Here is a 21,002-nt window from a genome sequence, read left to right on the forward strand (position 1 = left end):
TCAAGGTATAAAGATGTTTTTATTTTATTTATTTTTTATGACAATACATTTCTGTGCCGATTTAACCAACATGCAACAGGGCTAAATGCAGTTGCTTTGGCAGGGGTTCAAACAAAAGCACATTGTAGAGAAGCAAATTGCAATATGCTTTAAAAGTCAATGTTCCAGACATTCGCGGAGATCACATTCATGGCAAGCGCTGCGGATGTCGGCACATGTGTCAATTACCTTCAAAAGTCAAGTGCAATGCCCCTTGTTTACAACACACCTTTGATTGAATCCCGGCCAAACACTCCTGGAAGAGACCAACTCATGTCACAGTAGAGTAGGTGTTATTTAGTCCACATGGGGTCATTAAAGTCACAGAGAAACACAGTATCAGCACCTATTGTACCGACGCAGACAATTAGGCTTAATAAATTAACAAGACTAAAACCCTGTATTCCGAATGTAAATTGTCCATTATTCTTTCATTTTTTGCATCCTCCTCTTCCTCTTCTTGCTGAGAGCCCAGACATCTTTCATTCCCAAGACCTCCATTTTATTCTCAGCTAGGAATAGAATTGCATTTTTGTCCAACAGTGTCAGAAGAATTTCTAATCACAGCATTCATCTAGATTCTACAGCTAGAAAGAGAAGAAATATTTCATCTAATGGCTTAGATATAGAAAAAATACAATAGTACAGTATATTTCCATTGACTATCATAATCTTGCTGAATTAACATGTGAACAATTCCATGATTAACATAACATTGCAGCATTCCATAAGAACCTACAGGACCCAATCTGTGTAACCACAACAGGAAAACACAGCATTCCCAGGGGATGGAACAACATGATTGGTTTGTTCATTGTCACACGATTGAGTTAGGGATAACTAAGGAATTGAATGGAGCTGGGAGGCTTTTAATAACAGTTTGTTATGGGACGGTATTACTGCATGTAAAGCTTTCAACAATATATTATACAACATGAGTGTTTTACATATTATTAGTGGCAAATGTATCTCTAAACAAACCGTCAATGTTTCAAGGGAGTACACAGAGTTACACTTTGTTTGCTCTCAATCTATGCAAGTCAGACTGATACATAGTTTAATTGAAGTTGGCCTACTTTGCAGTTATATGAATGATTCTGTCCCACAGTCTTTGAACACTATAAGCGGTTGAATATCATATTCTTGAATGTTTCAATGGGGAGACTGTGGCTGTGCCACTGTTACAGCATGATAGGGGTCAGACAGGGGTCTGTAACACAGTACTTCTCCCTATCTCTTCCTTTTAGTGTGTGAACGTACGGTGTGTATGTTGCCGTACACTGGGCTATCTCCTCTCTGATTGGTCCCCTTCCTCATCCTGCCATACACAGGAACGTTCTCATAGTCGTTGCAGGACTACAAAGACATTAGAGCTATATTAGAGATATGTTAGAGATGTGCCACATTTATGGAAAAGCACTGACTGATACATGGAAACAAGATATAGTGCTATTTTATTAGTATCCACATGATTAGGAAATGACAAGATATAAGGTTATATTCTTACCCGTCTCTGAGCTGGATGCAGTTTGGTTATGTACTTCGCTCTCATCTTCTTCTTTCTGAAGAGACAGACAGAGAGACGGGTAGAATAGCTGGTTATTTTGGTCCAGAAGCATGCAACCATATTTATACTACCGGTCAAACGTTTTAGAACACCTACTCATTCAAAGGTTTTTCTTTATTTTTACTATTTTCTACATTGTACAATAACAGTGAAGACATCAAAACTATGAAATAACACATATGGAATCTTGTAGTAAGCAAAAAAGTGTTAAACAATTCAAAATATATTTTATATTTTAAATTCTTCAAATAGCCACCATTTGTCTTGATGACAACTTTGCACACACTTGGCATTCTCTCAACCAGCTTCATGAGGTAGTCAGCTGGAATGCATTTCAATTAACAGGTGTGCCTTGTTAAAAGTTCATTTGTGGAATTTCTATCTTTCTTAATGCGTTTGAGCCAAACAGATGTGTTGTGACCAGGTAGAGGGGGATACAGACGACAGCCCTATTTGGTAAAAGACCAAGCCCATATTATGGCAAGAACAGCTGAAATAAGAAGAGAGAAACAACAGTCAATCATTACTTTAAGACATGAAGGTCAGTCAATACGGAAAATTTCAAGAACTTTGAAAGTGCAGTCTCAAAAACCATCAACGCTATGATGAAACTGCCTCTCATGAGGACCACCACAGGAAAGGAAGACTCAGAGTTACCTCTGCTGCAGAGGACACGTTTATTAGAGTTACCAGCCTCAGAAATTACAGCCCAAATAAATGCTTCACAGAGTTCAAGTAACAGACACATCTCAACATCAACTGTTCAGAGGAGACTGTGTGATGGTGCTTTGCTGGTGACACTGTCTGTGATTTATTTTTAATTCAAGGCACACTTAACCAGCATGTCTACCACAGTATTCTGCACTGATACACCATCCCATCTGGTTTGCACTTAGTAGGACTATCATTTGTTTTTCAACAGGACAATGACCCACCACACCTCCAGGCTGTGTAAGGGCTATTTGACCAAGAAAGAGAGTGATGGAGTGCTGCATCAGATGACCTGGCCTCCACAATCCCCCGACCTTAACCAAATTTAGATGGTTTGGTTTGAGTCGGACCGCAGAGTGAAGGAAAAGCAGTGTGCTCAGCATATGTGGAAACTCCTTCATGACTGTTTGAAAAGCATTCCAGGTGAAGCTGGTTGAGAGAATGCCAAGAGTGTGCAAAGCAGTCATCAAGGCAAAGGGTGGCTATTTTGAAGAATCTCAGATATAAAATATATTTGGATTTTGTTGAACACTTTTTTAGTTACTACATGATTCCATGTGTTATTTCATAGTGTTAATGTCGTCACCATTATTCTACAATGTAGAAAATAGTAAAAATAAAGAAAAACCCTTGAATGAGTAAGTGTTCTAAAACTTTTGACCGGTAGTGTATATGGATGCGTTTTCATTCAAGATAAGAAGATGGACTGCATTTTTATGAGTGAACTCTGAGGAGCCAGGATGTATTAGTTAACTCATCATATATATCCCCCTCCCACACACACATACTGTACACTCCTAAAGCCCACACTCTACTGGAAGTACAGCACCTACACTTCTCGCTAAGAAAGCGAAATGAAAGTGCACTCTGAGTAAAACTCAGTGTGAGCGATGGCCCGCCTTTCAGATACATGGTGCAGGGGAGGGACGGAGGGAGTGAAGGAAGGTTGGGGAAATGGAATTTCACAGCAAAAAGTTTATTCTCTAACAAATGAGTACCTATCTCTAGTAGCCTATTTATCTCTAACTGGGATGACTAATGCATGGTCTGTGAGAGGTATTTTACTAGTAAGAATGTGTGGAACTTTTACATTTATCACATCCAAATCAAGTTTGACAGTGTAAAGGGGAAATAGGTACAAAGGGACCTTCTGCAAATAAAGTGTTCATCCATGTGTGTCCTCTGAATATGTTTACCTAGGCTAAGAGTAAATATAACTGTAAATTGTCCCTGCATGAAGAAAGAATCTAGAAAGTCAACACTTACTGTACCTTTGCCACACAACCAGCATTGCAATGACAGAGAGCAACAGCAGGAGTCCTGACACTCCCCCTCCAATGTAGATTAGATACTCAGACAGGCTGAATTCAACTGAGAATGGAGGGAGAAAAGAGGAGGAGAGAGGAAAGAGAGAATGGAGGGAGAAAAGAGGACATTAGACAGTTGTATGTTAACCTGTGTTTCCAAAATGGTAGGTGTGTGATGTGATGTGTGTAGTTTTTTTTTTACCCCTTGTGTCTTAAAGACTCTGTAGAAACATCTGGGTAAATATAGTCTGCTTACCACTTATCTAAACACCTCCTTCTCTCCTTAAACCCACCCATCATCTAGAGAATGAGTCATTCAGTTTTGCACCTGTACCAAACCGCTAACGGTCTTCGCCACATCCTGTGTCACTATGGCACTCACTGTGTGTATGATGTCATTGTTAGCAGAGTTGCATGTGTATACACAGCCTAATTAATACCTTGTCTCTATGCTGCATCTTGATCTATGCTGAACAAAAATATAAACGCAACATGCAACAATTTCCAAGATTTTACTTAATTACAGTTCATATGAGGAAATCAGTCAATTGAAGTAATCTATGGATTTCACATGACTTGGAATACAGATATGCATCTATTGGTCACAGATACTTAAAAAGAAATGGGCCTCAGGGTCTCATCACAGTTTTTCTGTGCATTCAAAATGCCATTGATAATTACAATTGTGTTTAAATTCCCTTGCAACAGCTCTGGTGGACATTCCTGCAGTCAGCACACCAATTGCACACTCCCTCAAATCTTGAGACATCTGTGGCATTGGGCTGTGTGACAAAACTTTCTATTTTAGAGTGCCCTATTGACCCTAGCACAAGGTGCACCTGTGTAATGATCATGCTGTTTAATCAGATTCTCGAAATGCCACACCTGTCAGGTGGATGGATTTTCTTGATAAAATGCTCACTAACAGGGATGTAAACACATTTGTAAACAAAACCGTTTCGAGAAATAATATTTTTGTCCATTTAAAAAAATTCTGGTATATTTTATTCCAGCTTATGAACATGGGAGCAGCACTTTACATGTTGCGATTATATTTTTGTTCAGTGTAGATCATCATTGTCATGGAAATATGAGGTTGCTTTCACAGGGGACTGGTCTACCCAGGCTTTCAAGGTCTCAACGTTACGGTGCACTGAAATACTGTATTAGTTATTATTATACTCAAGCTCAGCCCTAGGATACACATTGGTCCTAATCACTTAAGGGAACTGAACTGGCTTTCAGTTCATCTCCGACTGGTGCAGATCAAACTGTTGATGGTTTTTAAAGCTATACATGACCTTGTCACAGTTACCTGTCTGGATATTCTAATTTCATTACACTCTCAGAGCCATCACACAGTGGTAAAAATACTTTAAAGTACTACTTTAAGTATCCTTTAAGTATCCGTACATTACATTACTACATTCCTAAAGAAAATAATGTAATTTTTATTCCATACATTTTCCCTGTCAACCGAAAGTACTTGTTACATGTTGACATGAAAATGGTCCAATTCACACACTTGGTCCAATTCACACACTTGGTCCAATTCACATCCCTGGTCATCCCTACTGCCTCTGATCTGGCGGACTCACTAAGCACAAATGCTTTGTTTGTAAATGATGTCTGAGTGTTGGAGTGTGCACCTAGCTATCCATCAAAAACAAATTAAATGTTTTTTACCTTTACTTTGGATACTTAAGTATATTTTAGCAATTCCTCTTACTTTCGACACTTAAGTATATTTAAAACCAAATATTTGTAGACTTTTACTCAAGTAGTATTTTACTGGGTGACTTTCACTTGAGTCATTGTCTTTTAAGGTATCTTTTTGAGTATTTTTACTCATGTAAGACCGAGTACTTTTTCCACGACTGTGTATTAGTAATTAAGTTGTCTGAAATTACCTTCGCTGGTTACAATTAGTCTGGTAATGTTTTAACTCTGACCTCTTACCTGGGCTAAGTACAGTCAGCAGCACAGTGGTGGTCTGTACCCCAGCGTCCGTATTGAAGAGACATCTATATAACCCTCCATCTTCCTCGCCCACATCATTGAGCTGCAGACTTGTGTCCAGTCTTTCTGAACAGTTCACTATCCCCCTGTGTGTGTAGTCTACTCCCAACAGACCACCATTCTCCAGCCGACACTTCGCCATGATGCCCACTCCACTGGTGCTACCATGGTCTAGCTTCTCGACTGTGACCTCATACACAGTCCCGTTATGTTCGTGGTTGCAGCTGATAGTCAGGTTTTCGCTCCTCTCTGCGATGAGTTCAGTGTCTGCTTGGATTACCTCAGGCTCAGGTTCTCTGGTGTGGATGTTAGTATCTCCATCTGTGATCCAGGGAAATTACAAAACAAAGGCAGAAAATGCTGAGAAAATTCACATTACCATATATACAAAGGTATGTGGACACAACTTCAGATTAGTGGATTCAGCTATTTCAGCCACACCCATTGCTGACAGGTGTATAAAATCGAGCACACCGTCATGCAATCTCCATAGACAAACATGGTCAGTAGAATGGCCTTACTGAAGAGCTCTGTGACTTTCAATGTGGCACTGTCATAGGATGCCACCTTTCCAATAAGTCCGTTCGTCAAATTTCTGCCCTGTTAGAGCTGCCCCGGTCAACTGTAAGTGCTGTTATTGTGAAGATGAAACATCTAGGAGCAACAACAGCTCATCCGCCGAGCAGCCACACACAAGCCTAAGATCACCAGGTGATGAGACATCAAAATTTGGGTTAAAAAAAATATACATATATTTGTAAAAATTGTTTGTCGAGATCGGTGTAGAAGTATTTGACTGGCCTGCACAGGGCCCTGATCTCAACCCCCATTGAACATCTTTGAAATGAATTGGAACGCTGACTGCAAGCCAGGCCAAATCGCCCAACATCAGTGCTGACCTCAGTAATGCTCATTGCTGAATGGAAGCATGTCCCCGCAGCAATGTTCCAACATCTAGTGGAAAGCCTTCCCAGAAGAGTGGAGGCCGTTATAGTCATATTAATGACCATGATTTTCTAATGTTCTCCACATACTTTTGGTCATGTAGTGTATATGTAGTGACATGATCAATACACACACACACAGGTATAAAGCAGTTTCTCTGGGCCCCAACACAAGGTCGGCATTCGGACATAGCTAATAGGTAGGCCTATTGGGTCGTCATTTCTCAGGTTAAGCCTAACATTTCACAAAGCCATTTTAGACCACTGACAACAATGTAATTACATTTTCAGTAATCAAGTTGGAAATTCAAACAGTGCAGACTGTCCAATACATTTACAACGGAATACCAACCAGCTACCAATTTGATATATACAGTTGCAGTCTGAAGTTTGCATACACCTTTGCCAAATACATTTAAACTCAGTTTCACAATTCCTGACATTTAATCCTAGTAAAAATTCCCAGTCTTTGGTCAGTTAGGATCACCACTTTATTTTAAGAATGTGAAATGTCAGAATAATAGCAGAGAGAATTATTTATTTAAGCTTTTATTTCTTTCATCACATTCCCAGGGGTCAGAAGTTTACATTCACTCAATTAGTATTTGGTAGCATTGCCTTTAAATTGTTTAACTTGGGTCAAACGTTTCATGTAGCCTTCCACAAGCTTCCCACAATATGTTGAGTGAATTTTGGCCCATTCCTCCTTACAGAGCTGATGTAACCGAGTCAGGTTTGTAGGCCTCCTTGCTCACACACACTATAGGATTGAGGTCAGGGCTTTGTGATGGCCACTTTGTTGTCCTTAAGCCATTTTGCCACAACTTTGGAAGTTTGCTTGGGGTCATTGTACATTTGGAAGACCCATTTGCGACCAAGCTTTAACTCCCTGACTGATGTCTTGAGACATTGCTTCAATATATCCACCTAATTTTCCTCCCTCATTATGCCATCTATTTTGTGAAGTGCATCACGGTTGGGATGGTGTTCTTCGGCTTGCAAGCCTCCCCCTTTTTCCTCCAAACATAACAATGGTCATTATGGCCAAACAGTTCTATTTTTGTTTCATCAGACCAGAGGACATTTCTCTAAAAACTACGATCTTTGTCGCCATGTGCGGTTTCTTCCTTGCTGAGCGGACTTTTAGGTTATGTTGATATAGGACTCGTTTTACTGTGGACATATATACTTTTGTACCTGTTTCCTCCAGCATCTTCACAAGGTCCTATGCTGTTGTTCTGGGATTGATTTGCACTTTTCGCACCAAATAACGTTCATCTCTACGAGACAGAATGAGTCTCCTTCCTGAGCGGTATGACGACTGCGTGGTCCCATGGTGTTTATACTTGCAAACTATTGTTTGTACAGATGAACGTGGTACCTTCAGGCGTTTGGAAATTGCTCCCAAGGATGAACCAGACTTGTAGAGGTGTACATTTTTTTCTGAGGTCTTGGCTGATTTCTTTTGATTTGCCCATGATGTCAAGCAAAGAGACACGGAGTTTGAAGGTAGGCCTTGAAATACATCCACAGGTACACCTCCAATTGACTCAAATGATGTCAATTAGCCTATCAGAAGCTTCTAAAGCCATGACATACTTTTCTGGAATTTTCCAAGCTGTCAAGGCTTGGTCGCAAATGGGTCAACTTAGTGTATGTAAACTTCTGACCCACTGGATACAGTGAATTATACGTGAAATAATCTGTCTGCAAACAATTGTTGGAAAAATTACTTGTGTCATGTACAAAGTAGATGTCCTAACCGACTTGCCAAAAAATATAGTTTGTTAACAAGAAATTTGTGGAGTTTTTGAAAAACGAGTTCTAATGACTCCAACATAAATGTAAACCTCCGACTTCAACTGTACATATATATTAAAAAAAAAAAAAATTATATATATATATGCAAAGCTGTCTTGTATAGGCTATTGGAACCTGGTGTCCTTTGACAGCTCTTTGGTCTTGGCCATAATGGAGTTTGGAGTGTGACCGTTTGAGGTTGTGGACAGGTGCCTTTTATACTGATAACAAGTTCAAACAGGTGCCATTAATACAGGTAACGAGTGGAGGACAGAGGAGCCTCTTAAAGAAGAAGTTACAGGTCTGTGAGACAGAAATCTTGCTTGTTTGTAGGTGACCAAATACTTATTTTCCACCATAATTTGCAAATAAATTCATTAAAATCCTATAATGTGATTTTATGGATTCTTTTTCTCATTTTGTCTGTCATAGTTGAAGTGTACCTATGATGAAAATTGCAGGCCTCTCATCTTTTTAAGTGGGAGAACTTGCACAATTGGTGGCTGACTAAATACTTTTTTGCCCCATACACCATCTTTAGCTGCGATTTAAGTGTTATTTATAAACGTTATAAATTGTATTGTTGTAAATTGTATAAAATGACATCAAATAGCCTAACAGTGAGGAAAAAAGTAGTTGGTTTGAGGATAAATTCAGATGTATTTTTGAACTCTGGCTAAAAGCCTACACAAATGGGCTGCAATTTTCAAGGTAGATTAAATTACTCCTAAATCCAATTCAATCCAATTTGAGACTCCCCTTGTCTCCTGTGTGCTAATGTTTTCACCATGACCTGTATGTCCAGGTTGTGGGCCCGACTTATTGTCAACAGACATTCCTGAGACATTGTTCATTGAGCTGTACACAATTTTAACTTAGTCTTAAATTATGCATGGCAAGTTATACCAGAGATAAGGGACTGTTGATGTTGCAACCACACAACTCAAACGCCGGTTCCACACTATGAACGAAAATCAAATGTTTTTATATATATTTTTTGAAACCCTCAATAACTCTTATCAGCTATAGATAATATGTTTGCATCTGCCAATGTATTGGCTGTTCAGTATCCAAACGACCTGTCCCCAGAGTTTCATATACAGTTCAACTATTTCCATAAAGTGTTGAGACCGGGACTTATGGAGAATTAAAGATGTTGCAGAACTGCTTCATTTGAAGCACTTTCCATCTTCCCAGTTTCCCTGATGTTGCTATGGCAATCAAGACATTTTTACCATCCCTGTGGCTGCCACTTCTTCTGAGAGATTGTTTTTTAAACTAAAACTTAAAGAACTAGGCATACATAGGAAACAGGCTCCCGGGTCTGATATGCGCGTTTGAACACTGTGGAGTACACTCCACTCATTGCACTGGCACCGTCGTAGCCTTCACCACGGCATTTGTTCACTGATATACCTTCAATCAGTTAATTATTTTTCTTTTTTAGGACCAGGTGCCCTTTTTCAGTCACTTTCCTGAAGCCCAAGAAACAAACATTTGACCTAGTACATAAAGAAATTTTAAAAAGCTTTATGAAGGAAATACTTTTTGGAAGGATACTGTCAAAATGATTTGTTACTGTACATAAGAAAACAGACATTGATTAAAAAGGTGCTTGGGCATAGTAATAACACTGGGATTGATGAAAACAATCACCATTATCAGTCAAAGTATTTGGTACTAGCTAGTCAAACTCAATTATTCTAGACAACATATTCTAAATGAAAATACACAAGAAGTCCTAGACAGTACCTGCTTCACTACCTGCACCATCCTCTTCCACAGTCCCTGTGTCCTCCACCTCCACCCGTATGTCTCTCGCCCAGGATCCTTTAGGAAAGGTTTGAACAGAGCAGTGGTAGAGCCCTGCATCCTCCTGGGTGACCTTACTGATGGTGATACTGCCATCCATGGGTGTGGTCTTCTGGAACTGGATCCTGGTCTGGTAGTACTGGGAGATGGACACTCCGTACTCAGGGTGATATACAGCTACAGGGGCCTTCTCAAACCGGATCAGTTTGGTCCAGGAGACCATGCTGAGGTTCCCTTCCCATGGACACATACACTCTAGAACCATCCCCTCCTTAAGCTTCACCGTGGTAACACCATCTCTCTGCTGCACAGAAACTGGACATGGCAGAGGGCATGTTTTCATACATGTGTACAGTATTACATTTATCTGATTTTAGCTGGTCAGTTCATCAAGAATACTAGTAATTCTCAATAACCATTCTGACCTAAGGTTATCTCCAGTTTATTTTTATTCAGATTAATCAGATTAATCGCATCCCGTGTAGCTCAGTTGGTAGAGCATGGTGCTTGCAACGCCAGGGTTGTGGGTTCGATTCCCACAGGGGACCAGCACAAAAATGTATGCACTACCGCAAGTTGCTCTGGATAAGAGTGTCTGCTAAATTAATGAAATGTAAAAAAAAAAAGAAAAAAGAAATCATTGATATGGAGTTGCAGCCCTCAGTACAGTTAGTCACAGGAATTATGACATGGAAATTATGCATAGAGCAGAATGAAAAGCCTGTAAGAAGAACCTTCATCACGTAGTCAGCTGTTCCAACTGAAGATGAAGCAGTCATCAAATACATTTCCCTCTTTAGAGTCTCTCCCCTGGGTATCATTAATTTGGAGAATATTAGCCCACACAAATCAACATAAATGGCAATAGCTGATGATCCAATTTTTTTTTTTTAAATCACTCGATCAGACTTCCATCTAGACAACAGATTAAAAAAAACAATCCCTTGGGGAGATACTTCTTCTGAACCTGTCAGACTAGCTGTCTTTTCACTGTATTAGTCCTGTTAAGGCAACAGGGGAGCGTTGCCCATCTAAAGATTAACTCATTAACATGGACTCTGTACGAGTGAAGGGACGTTTGAGAAGCTGATGAGATGGTTGGTGTTCATGTAGTCTCCTAATTAAGAGTTGAAGAGAGAATGTCTGAACGCAGTCTGATAGTTGTGGAAACATGCATAGAGAATAAGGACAATGAGAAGTCAAAGAGAATCCTTTGTAGTTTTAATCCTAACAGCTCATGGTATGCTATCTTCAAGCAACTAAATAAATACTAAAACACATCTGGGTGAATATTTCAGTAATAATGTTTTATGTTGAGACTTTTAACAGCAGCAAACTTAAATATTTACCAAAAGTAAGACAACAAATAGCCTACCTAACTAAACCAACAACTTTCAATGTGTTCTGCTTTATAATCCAGTGTACAAGTATACAAAAAAAGTGACATTTCCCTGATCAACATTATTGGTTAAAATAATAAAAGTGACATTCCCATACCTTCGAGACTGGAGAGAAAGATGAGGAGTACCATGAAGTACCAGTGGTCCTTTTGTACAGCCTCCATCTTGGCCCTCTGAGGCAGAATGAAAGCTGCATTGATGAGATGAGTAGAGAGGCAACAGGGCTGCACTTCCTACTAGCTGTCTCTCGCGCTACAGAGCAAGATTACATCCCAAATGGCAACCTATTCCCTATTTAGTGCACTACTTTTGACCCAAAGGGGTCTGGTCAAAAGTAGTGCACTATACAGGGAATACATTGCCTTTTGGGACAGAAACAAACACTTTAGTCCATGGGAGGGGCCAGGGGGGGACACGCCAAGCTAACCCTTTGTTAGCTCATTCTACACAGAGGGACACTTTATATGCAGGGTGAGTGGTGGGTGGAAAGCTTAGTCCTGCTAGCTTATGCTATCAGGCTACTACAGAGAGGTGCTGTGTGTTGCAGTGGTTTATTGTAAACTATAGACTAGTAATTATAAAAGATCTATTTAGATACTGGGAAATATTGTGTGTAGCACTACCTTTGGTGTGTAATTCTGCAGCAGCTCTGGTTAGCTGTGTGTTTGACTGAAATGTGGTGTTGGGGTTGACACGACCAGAGGTGACATCTCCCTTTTCCAGCCACAGTTCCACCACTGTTGCGCTATTTCAAAATGACAGCTACACAGGCCTCGTTTAGAGGAAATGGTACCATTTGGAGTTGTCTTATAAGGTATCAGGTTCAGAACGTCATTCTGAAACATTATATTATCTTGTAAGCATAAAAGTCAGACATTCTTTTTCTTCCATCATTATTTACTTTAATTTATGATTCAATCCCCAAAATATGTACAAAACCTACAAAAACATCACAGATCATAGAAAAGATGTAGGGACATTAAAAACGATATCTACCGTATCAAGTTTGCACACATATATTCACTTCAAATATAAATAAGGTTTCAAGGTGTCTACATTCTATCAGATTGCATCAATGCGTCAGTCAGGTATTCAGCAGCTGAATTAAGTTCTCAAGGCACTTCAACAGGTAGGTGTTCATGATGTCAGGATTTTTCTCTGCATCTGACAAAAAAAGATAGGCACACACACAAATTGAGGCAATAGAGCACAGAACAACAGGACTGTGACACATCAAACATTTTCAGCACATGTCTGGTTTTACCTTTCTTAGCAACTTTATAGGCTTCATGCACCCTGAGTCTGACAGATGGACACTTCAAAGTGGTCTTGGCCTTAGGTGAGGAATCACAACGGCAGGTTAGAGACAGCTGTACTTCATATAAATGAGCTCTTATGATTCTAAAAATGATGTGTGTGTGTGTGTGTGTGTGTGTGTGTGTGTGTGTGTGTGTGTACCTTCTGGTAGTTGTGGAGCAGGGCCCATAGTGCCGAGGCCCCTATAGAGCGAACCTCAGCCTCTTTACTGTCCAGACAGGACACCAGCACCCTCATGGCCTTATCTGGACAGGGACATATAATTCATGTTGGACATAGTGTTATTCCTGAAAATAAAACATTTCCCATTCATAAAATGACACATCATTAGCAAAGACAAGAGAGTTTGACAGGGTGCGATGGTGAAACAAAGACCACTTCTGTTCACACATCCTGTTTCAGATCGTTTCCTGTTACAGTTCAGCACAAAGTATCAAAAGAGAAGACCTAACAGCTTCCATTTCATTTCAAACACCCACCTTTTATATTCACACACGCATACAGGAAGCCAAAGCTTTCCACCGGAAAGAACAAAACCCGAATTCAAAAGAAGACCCCTAAGATGTCATCAGATTACATTTTGTGTAAACGTGATGCAAGGGATACGAATAGGGCAATTTAAACACAGAAACCATTTCTCAACATCTCTCCCTGTCCCTCTCTCTCTCTCTGATAAAACATCCATGTGTATACCCTGTGTTCCATCCCTACCGTTGGCCAGAACTTTGGGTTTGTTGGCAGAGCTGAAACAGACATTGTGGAGGATGAGGAGGGCATTGTCCGTCATGGTGATGGGCCTGCTCCCATTGCTATAGTGACGGTGGCGTTGGGGCTGCGTAGCGGCCAGGTCAGCAAGGAGGTCCAGGGCTCCAGTCAGCCTCAGGACACTCAGCTGGCCGTCCTCACCGAAGGAGACACTCAGGAGCAGCCTCAGCCACAGGCCCAACAGCCCCCCGGCACCCGTCTTACTGCCTGGCTTAGGGACAGGCAGGGACAGGAACGGCTGCAGGAAGTTACTCTGGAGGGAGAGTGACAAACAGGGAGAGAGAAAAATGAGATTCAGCCAGGTTTTGATTGAAACTGAGAAAGACATCTGAAATCGAGAGCTTTGTTAAAGTTTACAGAGTGCAGAGACTCAACTTACAGTATTTACAGTAACGACACGTTTTTAACCAGTAGTCATATTGACACCGTCTCCAATCATATTACCTTCTGCAGGGCCAGGTTTGATGACAATGTGGTAAGGGGTGTAAGGGTAATGTAATAGGGGTAATAATGTAGTACATTACCTTGTGCAGGACTCCTTTACAGTCCTTGTTGATGGCCAGGTTGGCCAGCAGGGAGAAGGCCAGCTGCTGGACAGGGCTGTTGTCGGGGGCAACCCCAGAAGCCAGCTTCATGACGCAGTGCATCAGGGAGCCACCTGGAGGCCCTCGGGGGCCAGAGGCCAAACCACAACACAGAGAGCTACAAGCTGGGGGGAGAGGAGAGAAAGAGGAAAAAAGTAGCAAATCAAGAAAAGTATGAGTATTATTGACACTGACAGACATGTGTAGAGGCAGGATATGATAGGTGAGAGGTTGTGATGAGAGGCAGGATATGATAGGTGAGAGGTTGTGATGAGAGGCAGGACAGGATGGGTGAGAGGTTGTGATGAGAGGCAGGACAGGATAGGTGAGAGGTTGTGATGAGAGGCAGGATATGATAGGTGAGAGGTTGTGATGAGAGGCAGGACAGGATAGGTGAGAGGTTGTGATGAGAGGCAGGACAGGATAGGTGAGAGGTTGTGATGAGAGGCAGGACAGGATAGGTGAGAGGTTGTGATGAGAGGCAGGACAGGATAGGTGAGAGGTTGTGATGAGAGGCAGGACAGGATAGGTGAGAGGTTGTGATGAGAGGCAGGACAGGATAGGTGAGAGGTTGTGATGAGAGGCAGGACAGGATAGGTGAGAGGTTGTGATGAGAGGCAGGACAGGATAGGTGAGAGGTTGTGATGAGAGGCAGGACAGGACAGGTGAGAGGTTGTGATGAGAGGCAGGACAGGATAGGTGAGAGGTTGTGATGAGAGGCAGGACAGGATAGGTGAGAGGTTGTGATGAGAGGCAGGATATGATAGGTGAGAGGTTGTGATGAGAGGCAGGACAGGATAGGTGAGAGGTTGTGATGAGAGGCAGGACAGGATAGGTGAGAGGTTGAGATGAGAGGCAGGATATGATAGGTGAGAGGTTGTGATGAGAGGCAGGACAGGATGGGTGAGAGGTTGTGATGAGAGGCAGGAATGATAGGTGAGAGGTTGTGATGAGAGGCAGGACAGGATAGGTGAGAGGTTGTGATGAGAGGCAGGATATGATAGGTGAGAGGTTGTGATGAGAGGCAGGACAGGATAGGTGAGAAGTTGTGATGAGAGGCAGGACAGGATGGGTGAGAAGTTGTGATGAGAGGCAGGACAGGATAGGTGAGAGGTTGTGATGAGAGGCAGGACAGGATAGGTGAGAGGTTGAGATGAGAGGCAGGACAGGATGGGTGAGAGGTAGTGATGAGAGGCAGGAATGATAGGTGAGAGGTTGTGATGAGAGGCAGGACAGGATAGGTGAGAGGTTGTGATGAGAGGCAGGACAGGATGGGTGAGAAGTTGTGATGAGAGGCAGGACAGGATAGGTGAGAGGTTGTGATGAGAGGCAGGACAGGATAGGTGAGAGGTTGAGGATGAGAGGCAGGACAGGATGGGTGAGAGGTAGTGATGAGAGGCAGGAATGATAGGTGAGAGGTTGTGATGAGAGGCAGGACAGGATAGGTGAGAGGTTGTGATGAGAGGCAGGACAGGATAGGTGAGAGGTTGTGATGAGAGGCAGGACAGGATAGGTGAGAGGTTGTGATGAGAGGCAGGATATGATAGGTGAGAGGTTGTGATGAGAGGCAGGACAGGATAGGTGAGAGGTTGTGATGAGAGGCAGGACAGGATAGGTGAGAGGTTGTGATGAGAGGCAGGACAGGATAGGTGAGAGGTTGTGATGAGAGGCAGGATATGATAGGTGAGAGGTTGTGATGAGAGGCAGGACAGGATAGGTGAGAGGTTGTGATGAGAGGCAGGATATGATAGGTGAGAGGTTGTGATGAGAGGCAGGACAGGATAGGTGAGAGGTTGTGATGAGAGGCAGGACAGGATAGGTGAGAGGTTGTGATGAGAGGCAGGACAGGATAGGTGAGAGGTTGTGATGAGAGGCAGGATATGATAGGTGAGAGGTTGTGATGAGAGGCAGGACAGGATGGGTGAGAGGAGGCAGGACAGGATGGGTGAGAGGTTGTGATGAGAGGCAGGACAGGATAGGTGAGAGGTTGTGATGAGAGGCAGGACAGGATAGGTGAGAGGTTGTGAGAGAGGCAGGACAGGATAGGTGAGAGGTTGAGATGAGAGGCAGGACAGGATAGGTGAGAGGTTGTGATGAGAGGCAGGACAGGATAGGTGAGAGGTTGTGATGAGAGGCAGGACAGGATGGGTGAGAGGTTGTGATGAGAGGCAGGAATGATAGGTGAGAGGTTGTGATGAGAGGCAGGACAGGATAGGTGAGAGGTTGTGATGAGAGGCAGGACAGGATAGGTGAGAGGTTGTGATGAGAGGCAGGACAGGATGGGTGAGAGGTTGTGATGAGAGGCAGGAATGATAGGTGAGAGGTTGTGATGAGAGGCAGGACAGGATAGGTTAGAGGTTGTGATGAGAGGCAGGACAGGATAGGTGAGAGGTTGTGATGAGAGGCAGGAATGATAGGTGAGAGGTTGTGATGAGAGGCAGGACAGGATAGGTTAGAGGTTGTGATGAGAGGCAGGACAGGATAGGTGAGAGGTTGTGATGAGAGGCAGGACAGGATGGGTGAGAGGTTGTGATGAGAGGCAGGACAGGATAGGTGAGAGGTTGTGATGAGAGGCAGGACAGGATAGGTGAGAGGTTGTGATGAGAGGCAGGACAGGATAGGTGAGAGGTTGTGATGAGAGGCAGGACAGGATAGGTGAGAGGTTGTGATGAGAGGCAGGACAGGATAGGTGAGAGGTTGTGATGAGAGGCAGGACAGGATAGGTGAGAGGTTGTGATGAGAGGCAGGACAGGATAGGTGAGAGGTTGTGATGAGAGGCAGGACAGGATAGGTGAGAGGTTGTGATGAGAGGCAGGACAGGATAGGTGAGAGGTTGTGATGAGAGGCAGGACAGGATGGGTGAGAGGTTGTGATGAGAGGCAGGACAGGTGAGAGGTTGTGATGAGAGGCAGGAATGATAGGTGAGAGGTTGTGATGAGAGGCAGGACAGGATAGGTTAGAGGTTGTGATGAGAGGCAGGACAGGATAGGTGAGAGGTTGTGATGAGAGGCAGGACAGGATGGGTGAGAGGTTGTGATGAGAGGCAGGACAGGATAGGTGAGAGGTTGTGATGAGAGGCAGGACAGGATAGGTGAGAGGTTGTGAGAGGCAGGACAGGATAGGTGAGAGGTTGTGATGAGAGGCAGGACAGGATAGGTGAGAGGTTGTGATGAGAGGCAGGACAGGATAGGTGAGAGGTTGTGATGAGGCAGGACAGGATAGGTGAGAGGTTGTGATGAGAGGCAGGACAGGATGGGTGAGAGGTTGTGATGAGAGGCAGGACAGGATAGGTGAGAGGTTGTGATGAGAGACAGGACAGGATAGGTGAGAGGTTGTGATGAGAGGCAGGACAGGATAGGTGAGAGGTTGTGATGAGAGGCAGGACAGGATGGGTGAGAGGTTGTGATGAGAGGCAGGACAGGATAGGTGAGAGGTTGTGATGAGAGGCAGGATATGATAGGTGAGAGGTTGTGATGAGAGGCCTGATAGATCCTGTAGTATTTCTTCCGTATTAACAAGGTGTGTCGGTCAGAGAGTAGAGTCTCACAAGGAGTGGGGCTGGTTGCATGCCGATGGGTTATAGAGGTTGTATAGGCCTATATCTACAGCCTAGTTGGAGTACCCAGATCAAGGAAAATGCATGTCTTTTTGACAAAATAATAATTTCACAAAAAGTGTGTAGCATTCACAACTTTAAATTGTCTTCATCAGGCTTTGCTAAACTAAGAACATTGCGTCTAAAATCGTTTTGGGGTCTGTTAATCTACAGCCCAGTCTGAAAGTGAAAAAAATGCATGTTTTTAGAACAAACAAATAATCTAAACTGAACAAAAAATATAAAACGCATTGTGTAAAGTGTTGGTCCCATGTTTACTGAGCTGAAATAAAAGGTCCCAGAAATGTTCCATATGGGACAAAAAGCTTATTTCTTAATTAGTTTTCTTTACATGACAGGAATGGACCTCCATTCCTGTCATTATTGAAAGAGATTGTGATATCTCACAACTCAAAATAGTACTACTTAATGTTATATCCCTCACTTCCAAGGCAGTCATAGTCAATGAACTAACCACTGATCATAACCTTGATGTGATTGGCCTGACTGAAACATGGCTCAAGCCCGATTCATTTACTGTGTTAAATAAGGCCTCTCCTCCTGGTTACACTAGTGACCATATCCCCCACGCATCCCACAAAGGCGGAAGTGTTGTTAACATTTACGACAGCATAAACAATTTAAATAAATAAGACTGCATTTTCTTATTTTGAGATTGTAGTCTTTGCAGCCTACTCAATCACTTTTTATAGCTACTGTTTACAGACCTCCAGGGCCATATACAGCATTCCCCACAGAGTTCCCTGAACTCCTGTCAGACTATGTTGTCATGGCAGATAATATTAACATTTTTGTTGACTTCAATATTCACATGAAAAAGACCACAGACGCACTCCAAAAGGCTTTCGGAGCCACCATTGACTCAGTGGGTTTTGTCCAACATGTCTTCCATCCCGCGCACTGCCACAGTCATACCCCAATCTAATTTTTCTTATGGAATAAATATTGTGGATCTAAATATTTTTCCTCATAATCCTGAACTACCGGATTACCATTTTATAACGTTTGCAATCGCAACAAATAAATCTGCTCAAACGCCAACCAAGATTATCAAAAGCTGTGCTATTAATTCTCGGAAAACCCAAAGATCCCTAGATGCCCTTCCAGACTCCTCCACCGACACAAGGACATCAGAGTAAAAAAATTCAGTTAACCACCTAACTGAGGAACTCAATTTAACCTTGCGTAATACCGTAGATGCAGTCGCATTGCACCTCTAAAAACATTTGTCACAAGAAATCAGCTCCTGGTGTACAGAAAATACCCAAGCCCTGAAGCAAGCTTCCAGAAAATTGGAACGGAAACGACACTCCACGAAGCTGGAAGCCTTCCGACGAGCTTGGAAAGACAGTACCATGCAATATCGAAGAGCCCTCACTGCTACCCTACCAACCTACTTTTCCATCCTAATTGAGGAGAGTAAAAACAATCCAAAAATCTATATTTTCAATAATGTGGCAAAGCTAACTAAAAAGCAGCATTCCCCAAGAGAGGATGGCTATCACTTCGACAAAAAGATCATGATCATTAGAAAGCAAATTACGGACTCCTCTTTGAATCTGCACATTTCTCCGAAACTCAGTTTTCCTGAGTCGGCACAGAACTGCCAGGACCTATGATAAATGGAGACACTAAAGTTTTTTAATCCCGTATCTCTCTACACGAAAATAGTCATGGCCTCCAAACCTTCTAGCTGTCTACTGGACCCTATACCAACTAAACTACTGAAAGAGCTACTTCCTTCCTTCCCCTACTATGTTGAACATAATAAACAGCTCCCTATCCTCCGGATGTGTACCAAACTCACTAAAAGCGGCAATAATAAAGCCTCTTTTTTACTCATTGGCCTATATCGAATACCTCATTCCTCTAATTTATTGGGGAAAAAGCTGTTGCGCAGCAACCCACTGCCTTCCTGAAGATAAATAATATATACAAAACTCTCCAGTCTTGTTTTAGACCCCATCATAGCACTGAGACTGCCCTTGTGAAGTTGGTCATTTTAATGGAGTCAGACCAAGGCTCTGCATCTGTCCTCATGCTCCTAAACCTTATGGCCGATCTAAACCAAGTTCTTGCCTGGTTTAGATCACATCTGTCGGAAAGATATCAGTTAGTCTCTGCGGATGTTTTGTCCTCTGACAAATCAATTGTAAGTGTTGGTGTTCCTCAAGGTTCCGTTTTTGTTTTTACTATATATTCTACCTCTTGGTGATGTCATTCGGAAACACAATGTCAACTTTCACTGCTATGCGGACAATACACAGCTGTACATTGATAAAACATGGTGAAGCCCCAAAATTGCTTACCCTGGAAGCCTGTGTTTCAGACATGTTTCACAGGTCAATTTTTCACTTCTAAACTCAGACAAAACAGAGGTGCTCGTTCTTGGTCCCAAGAAACAAAGAGATCTGCTGTTTGATCTGACAATTAGTCTTGATGGTTGTACAGTCGTCTCAAATAAAACTGAAGGACCTCAGCATTACTCGGGACTCTGATCTCTCTTAACGAACATATCAAGACTGTTTCAAGGCCGGCTTTTTTCCATCTTCGTAACATTGCAAAATAAATCTCAAAAAACGATGCAGAAAAACAAATCAATGCTTTTGTCACTTCTAGATTAGACTACTGCAATGCTCTACTCTCTGGCTACCCGGATATATCACTAAATAAACTTCAGTTAGTGCTAAATACAGCTGCTAGAATCTTGACTAGAACTAAAAGATTGAATCATATTACTCCAGTGCTAGCCTCTCCACACTGGTATCCTGGTTAAGCCTGGGCTGATTTCAAGGTTTTACTGCTAACCTACAAAGCATTACGTGGACTTGCTCCTAACTATCTCTCCAATTGGGTCCTGCAGTAAATACACTTACGCCCAGAATTTCTAAGCAAACAGCTAGAGGCAGGGCTTTCTCCTATAGAAGTACATTTTTATGGAATGGTCTGCCTATCCATGTGAGAGACGCAGACTCAGTCTAAACATTTAAGTCTTTACTGAAAACTCTTTTATGGTTTTATGATTGAGTGTAGTCTGGCCCAGGGGCGCGAAGGCGAAAGGCAAGGCACTGGAGTGACGAACCGCCCTTGTTGTCTTTGCCTGGCTGGCTCCCCTTTGTAT

At 42.4% G+C, this 21,002-nt stretch overlaps 2 protein-coding genes, 1 long non-coding RNA gene and 1 other non-coding gene across 57 annotated transcripts in view; 2 read left to right on the forward strand and 2 right to left on the reverse strand.

Annotated features, from left to right (window-relative positions):
• Window positions 1-9: 9 nt before the first annotated feature.
• Window positions 10-11,962, reverse strand: cd226 (CD226 molecule). Of its 6 annotated transcripts, none has more exons than XM_035759700.2 (6): window positions 11,697-11,962; window positions 10,140-10,514; window positions 5,584-5,964; window positions 3,589-3,688; window positions 1,547-1,601; window positions 10-551 (listed from the first exon to the last, which is right to left on the reverse strand). In XM_035759700.2, exons 1-6 carry the CDS (start codon window positions 11,761-11,763, stop codon window positions 522-524), a joined length of 1,008 nt encoding a protein of 335 aa, XP_035615593.1. In that variant the 5' UTR covers window positions 11,764-11,962; the 3' UTR covers window positions 10-521. The 6 variants fall into 6 exon arrangements, with proteins under 6 accessions (XP_035615593.1, XP_035615597.1, XP_035615594.1 ...); XM_035759704.2 differs by having other exon boundaries at window positions 408-551; window positions 3,584-3,688; XM_035759701.2 differs by having other exon boundaries at window positions 409-626.
• trnaa-ugc (transfer RNA alanine (anticodon UGC)) lies at window positions 10,679-10,748 on the forward strand. The gene has a single exon. It is a non-coding gene; the product is annotated as a tRNA-Ala (tRNA).
• A 513-nt stretch (window positions 11,963-12,475) lies between the features above and the next one.
• The window catches only part of rttn (rotatin), a 78,349-nt gene continuing 69,822 nt past the window's right edge, over window positions 12,476-21,002 (reverse strand). The window contains exons 45-49 of the mRNA XM_052483477.1: window positions 14,206-14,390; window positions 13,628-13,934; window positions 13,058-13,161; window positions 12,864-12,933; window positions 12,476-12,763 (exon numbers count right to left, since the gene is read on the reverse strand). Coding sequence (XP_052339437.1) covers window positions 12,684-12,763; window positions 12,864-12,933; window positions 13,058-13,161; window positions 13,628-13,934; window positions 14,206-14,390 — 746 coding nt within the window. The 3' untranslated portion in view covers window positions 12,476-12,683. The remainder of the gene's footprint in view (window positions 12,764-12,863; window positions 12,934-13,057; window positions 13,162-13,627; window positions 13,935-14,205; window positions 14,391-21,002) is intronic.
• LOC127912843 (uncharacterized) lies at window positions 14,355-19,999 on the forward strand. 49 transcript variants are annotated; one of them, XR_008083634.1, is made up of 9 exons: window positions 14,355-14,495; window positions 14,564-14,862; window positions 14,931-15,100; window positions 15,202-15,269; window positions 15,677-15,846; window positions 15,949-16,084; window positions 16,582-16,649; window positions 16,683-17,063; window positions 17,665-19,999. It is a non-coding gene; the product is annotated as an uncharacterized LOC127912843 (long non-coding RNA). The 49 variants fall into 49 exon arrangements; XR_008083650.1 differs by lacking the exons at window positions 16,582-16,649; window positions 17,665-19,999 and adding an exon at window positions 15,881-15,948 and having other exon boundaries at window positions 15,677-15,812; window positions 15,983-16,016; window positions 16,051-16,159; window positions 16,792-17,173; XR_008083663.1 differs by lacking the exons at window positions 16,582-16,649; window positions 17,665-19,999 and adding exons at window positions 15,881-15,948; window positions 16,085-16,159 and having other exon boundaries at window positions 15,677-15,812; window positions 15,983-16,016; window positions 16,792-17,173.

This window comes from Oncorhynchus keta, chromosome 28 (genome assembly GCF_023373465.1).
Source record: "Oncorhynchus keta strain PuntledgeMale-10-30-2019 chromosome 28, Oket_V2, whole genome shotgun sequence".
Lineage (NCBI taxonomy): Eukaryota > Metazoa > Chordata > Actinopteri > Salmoniformes > Salmonidae > Oncorhynchus > Oncorhynchus keta.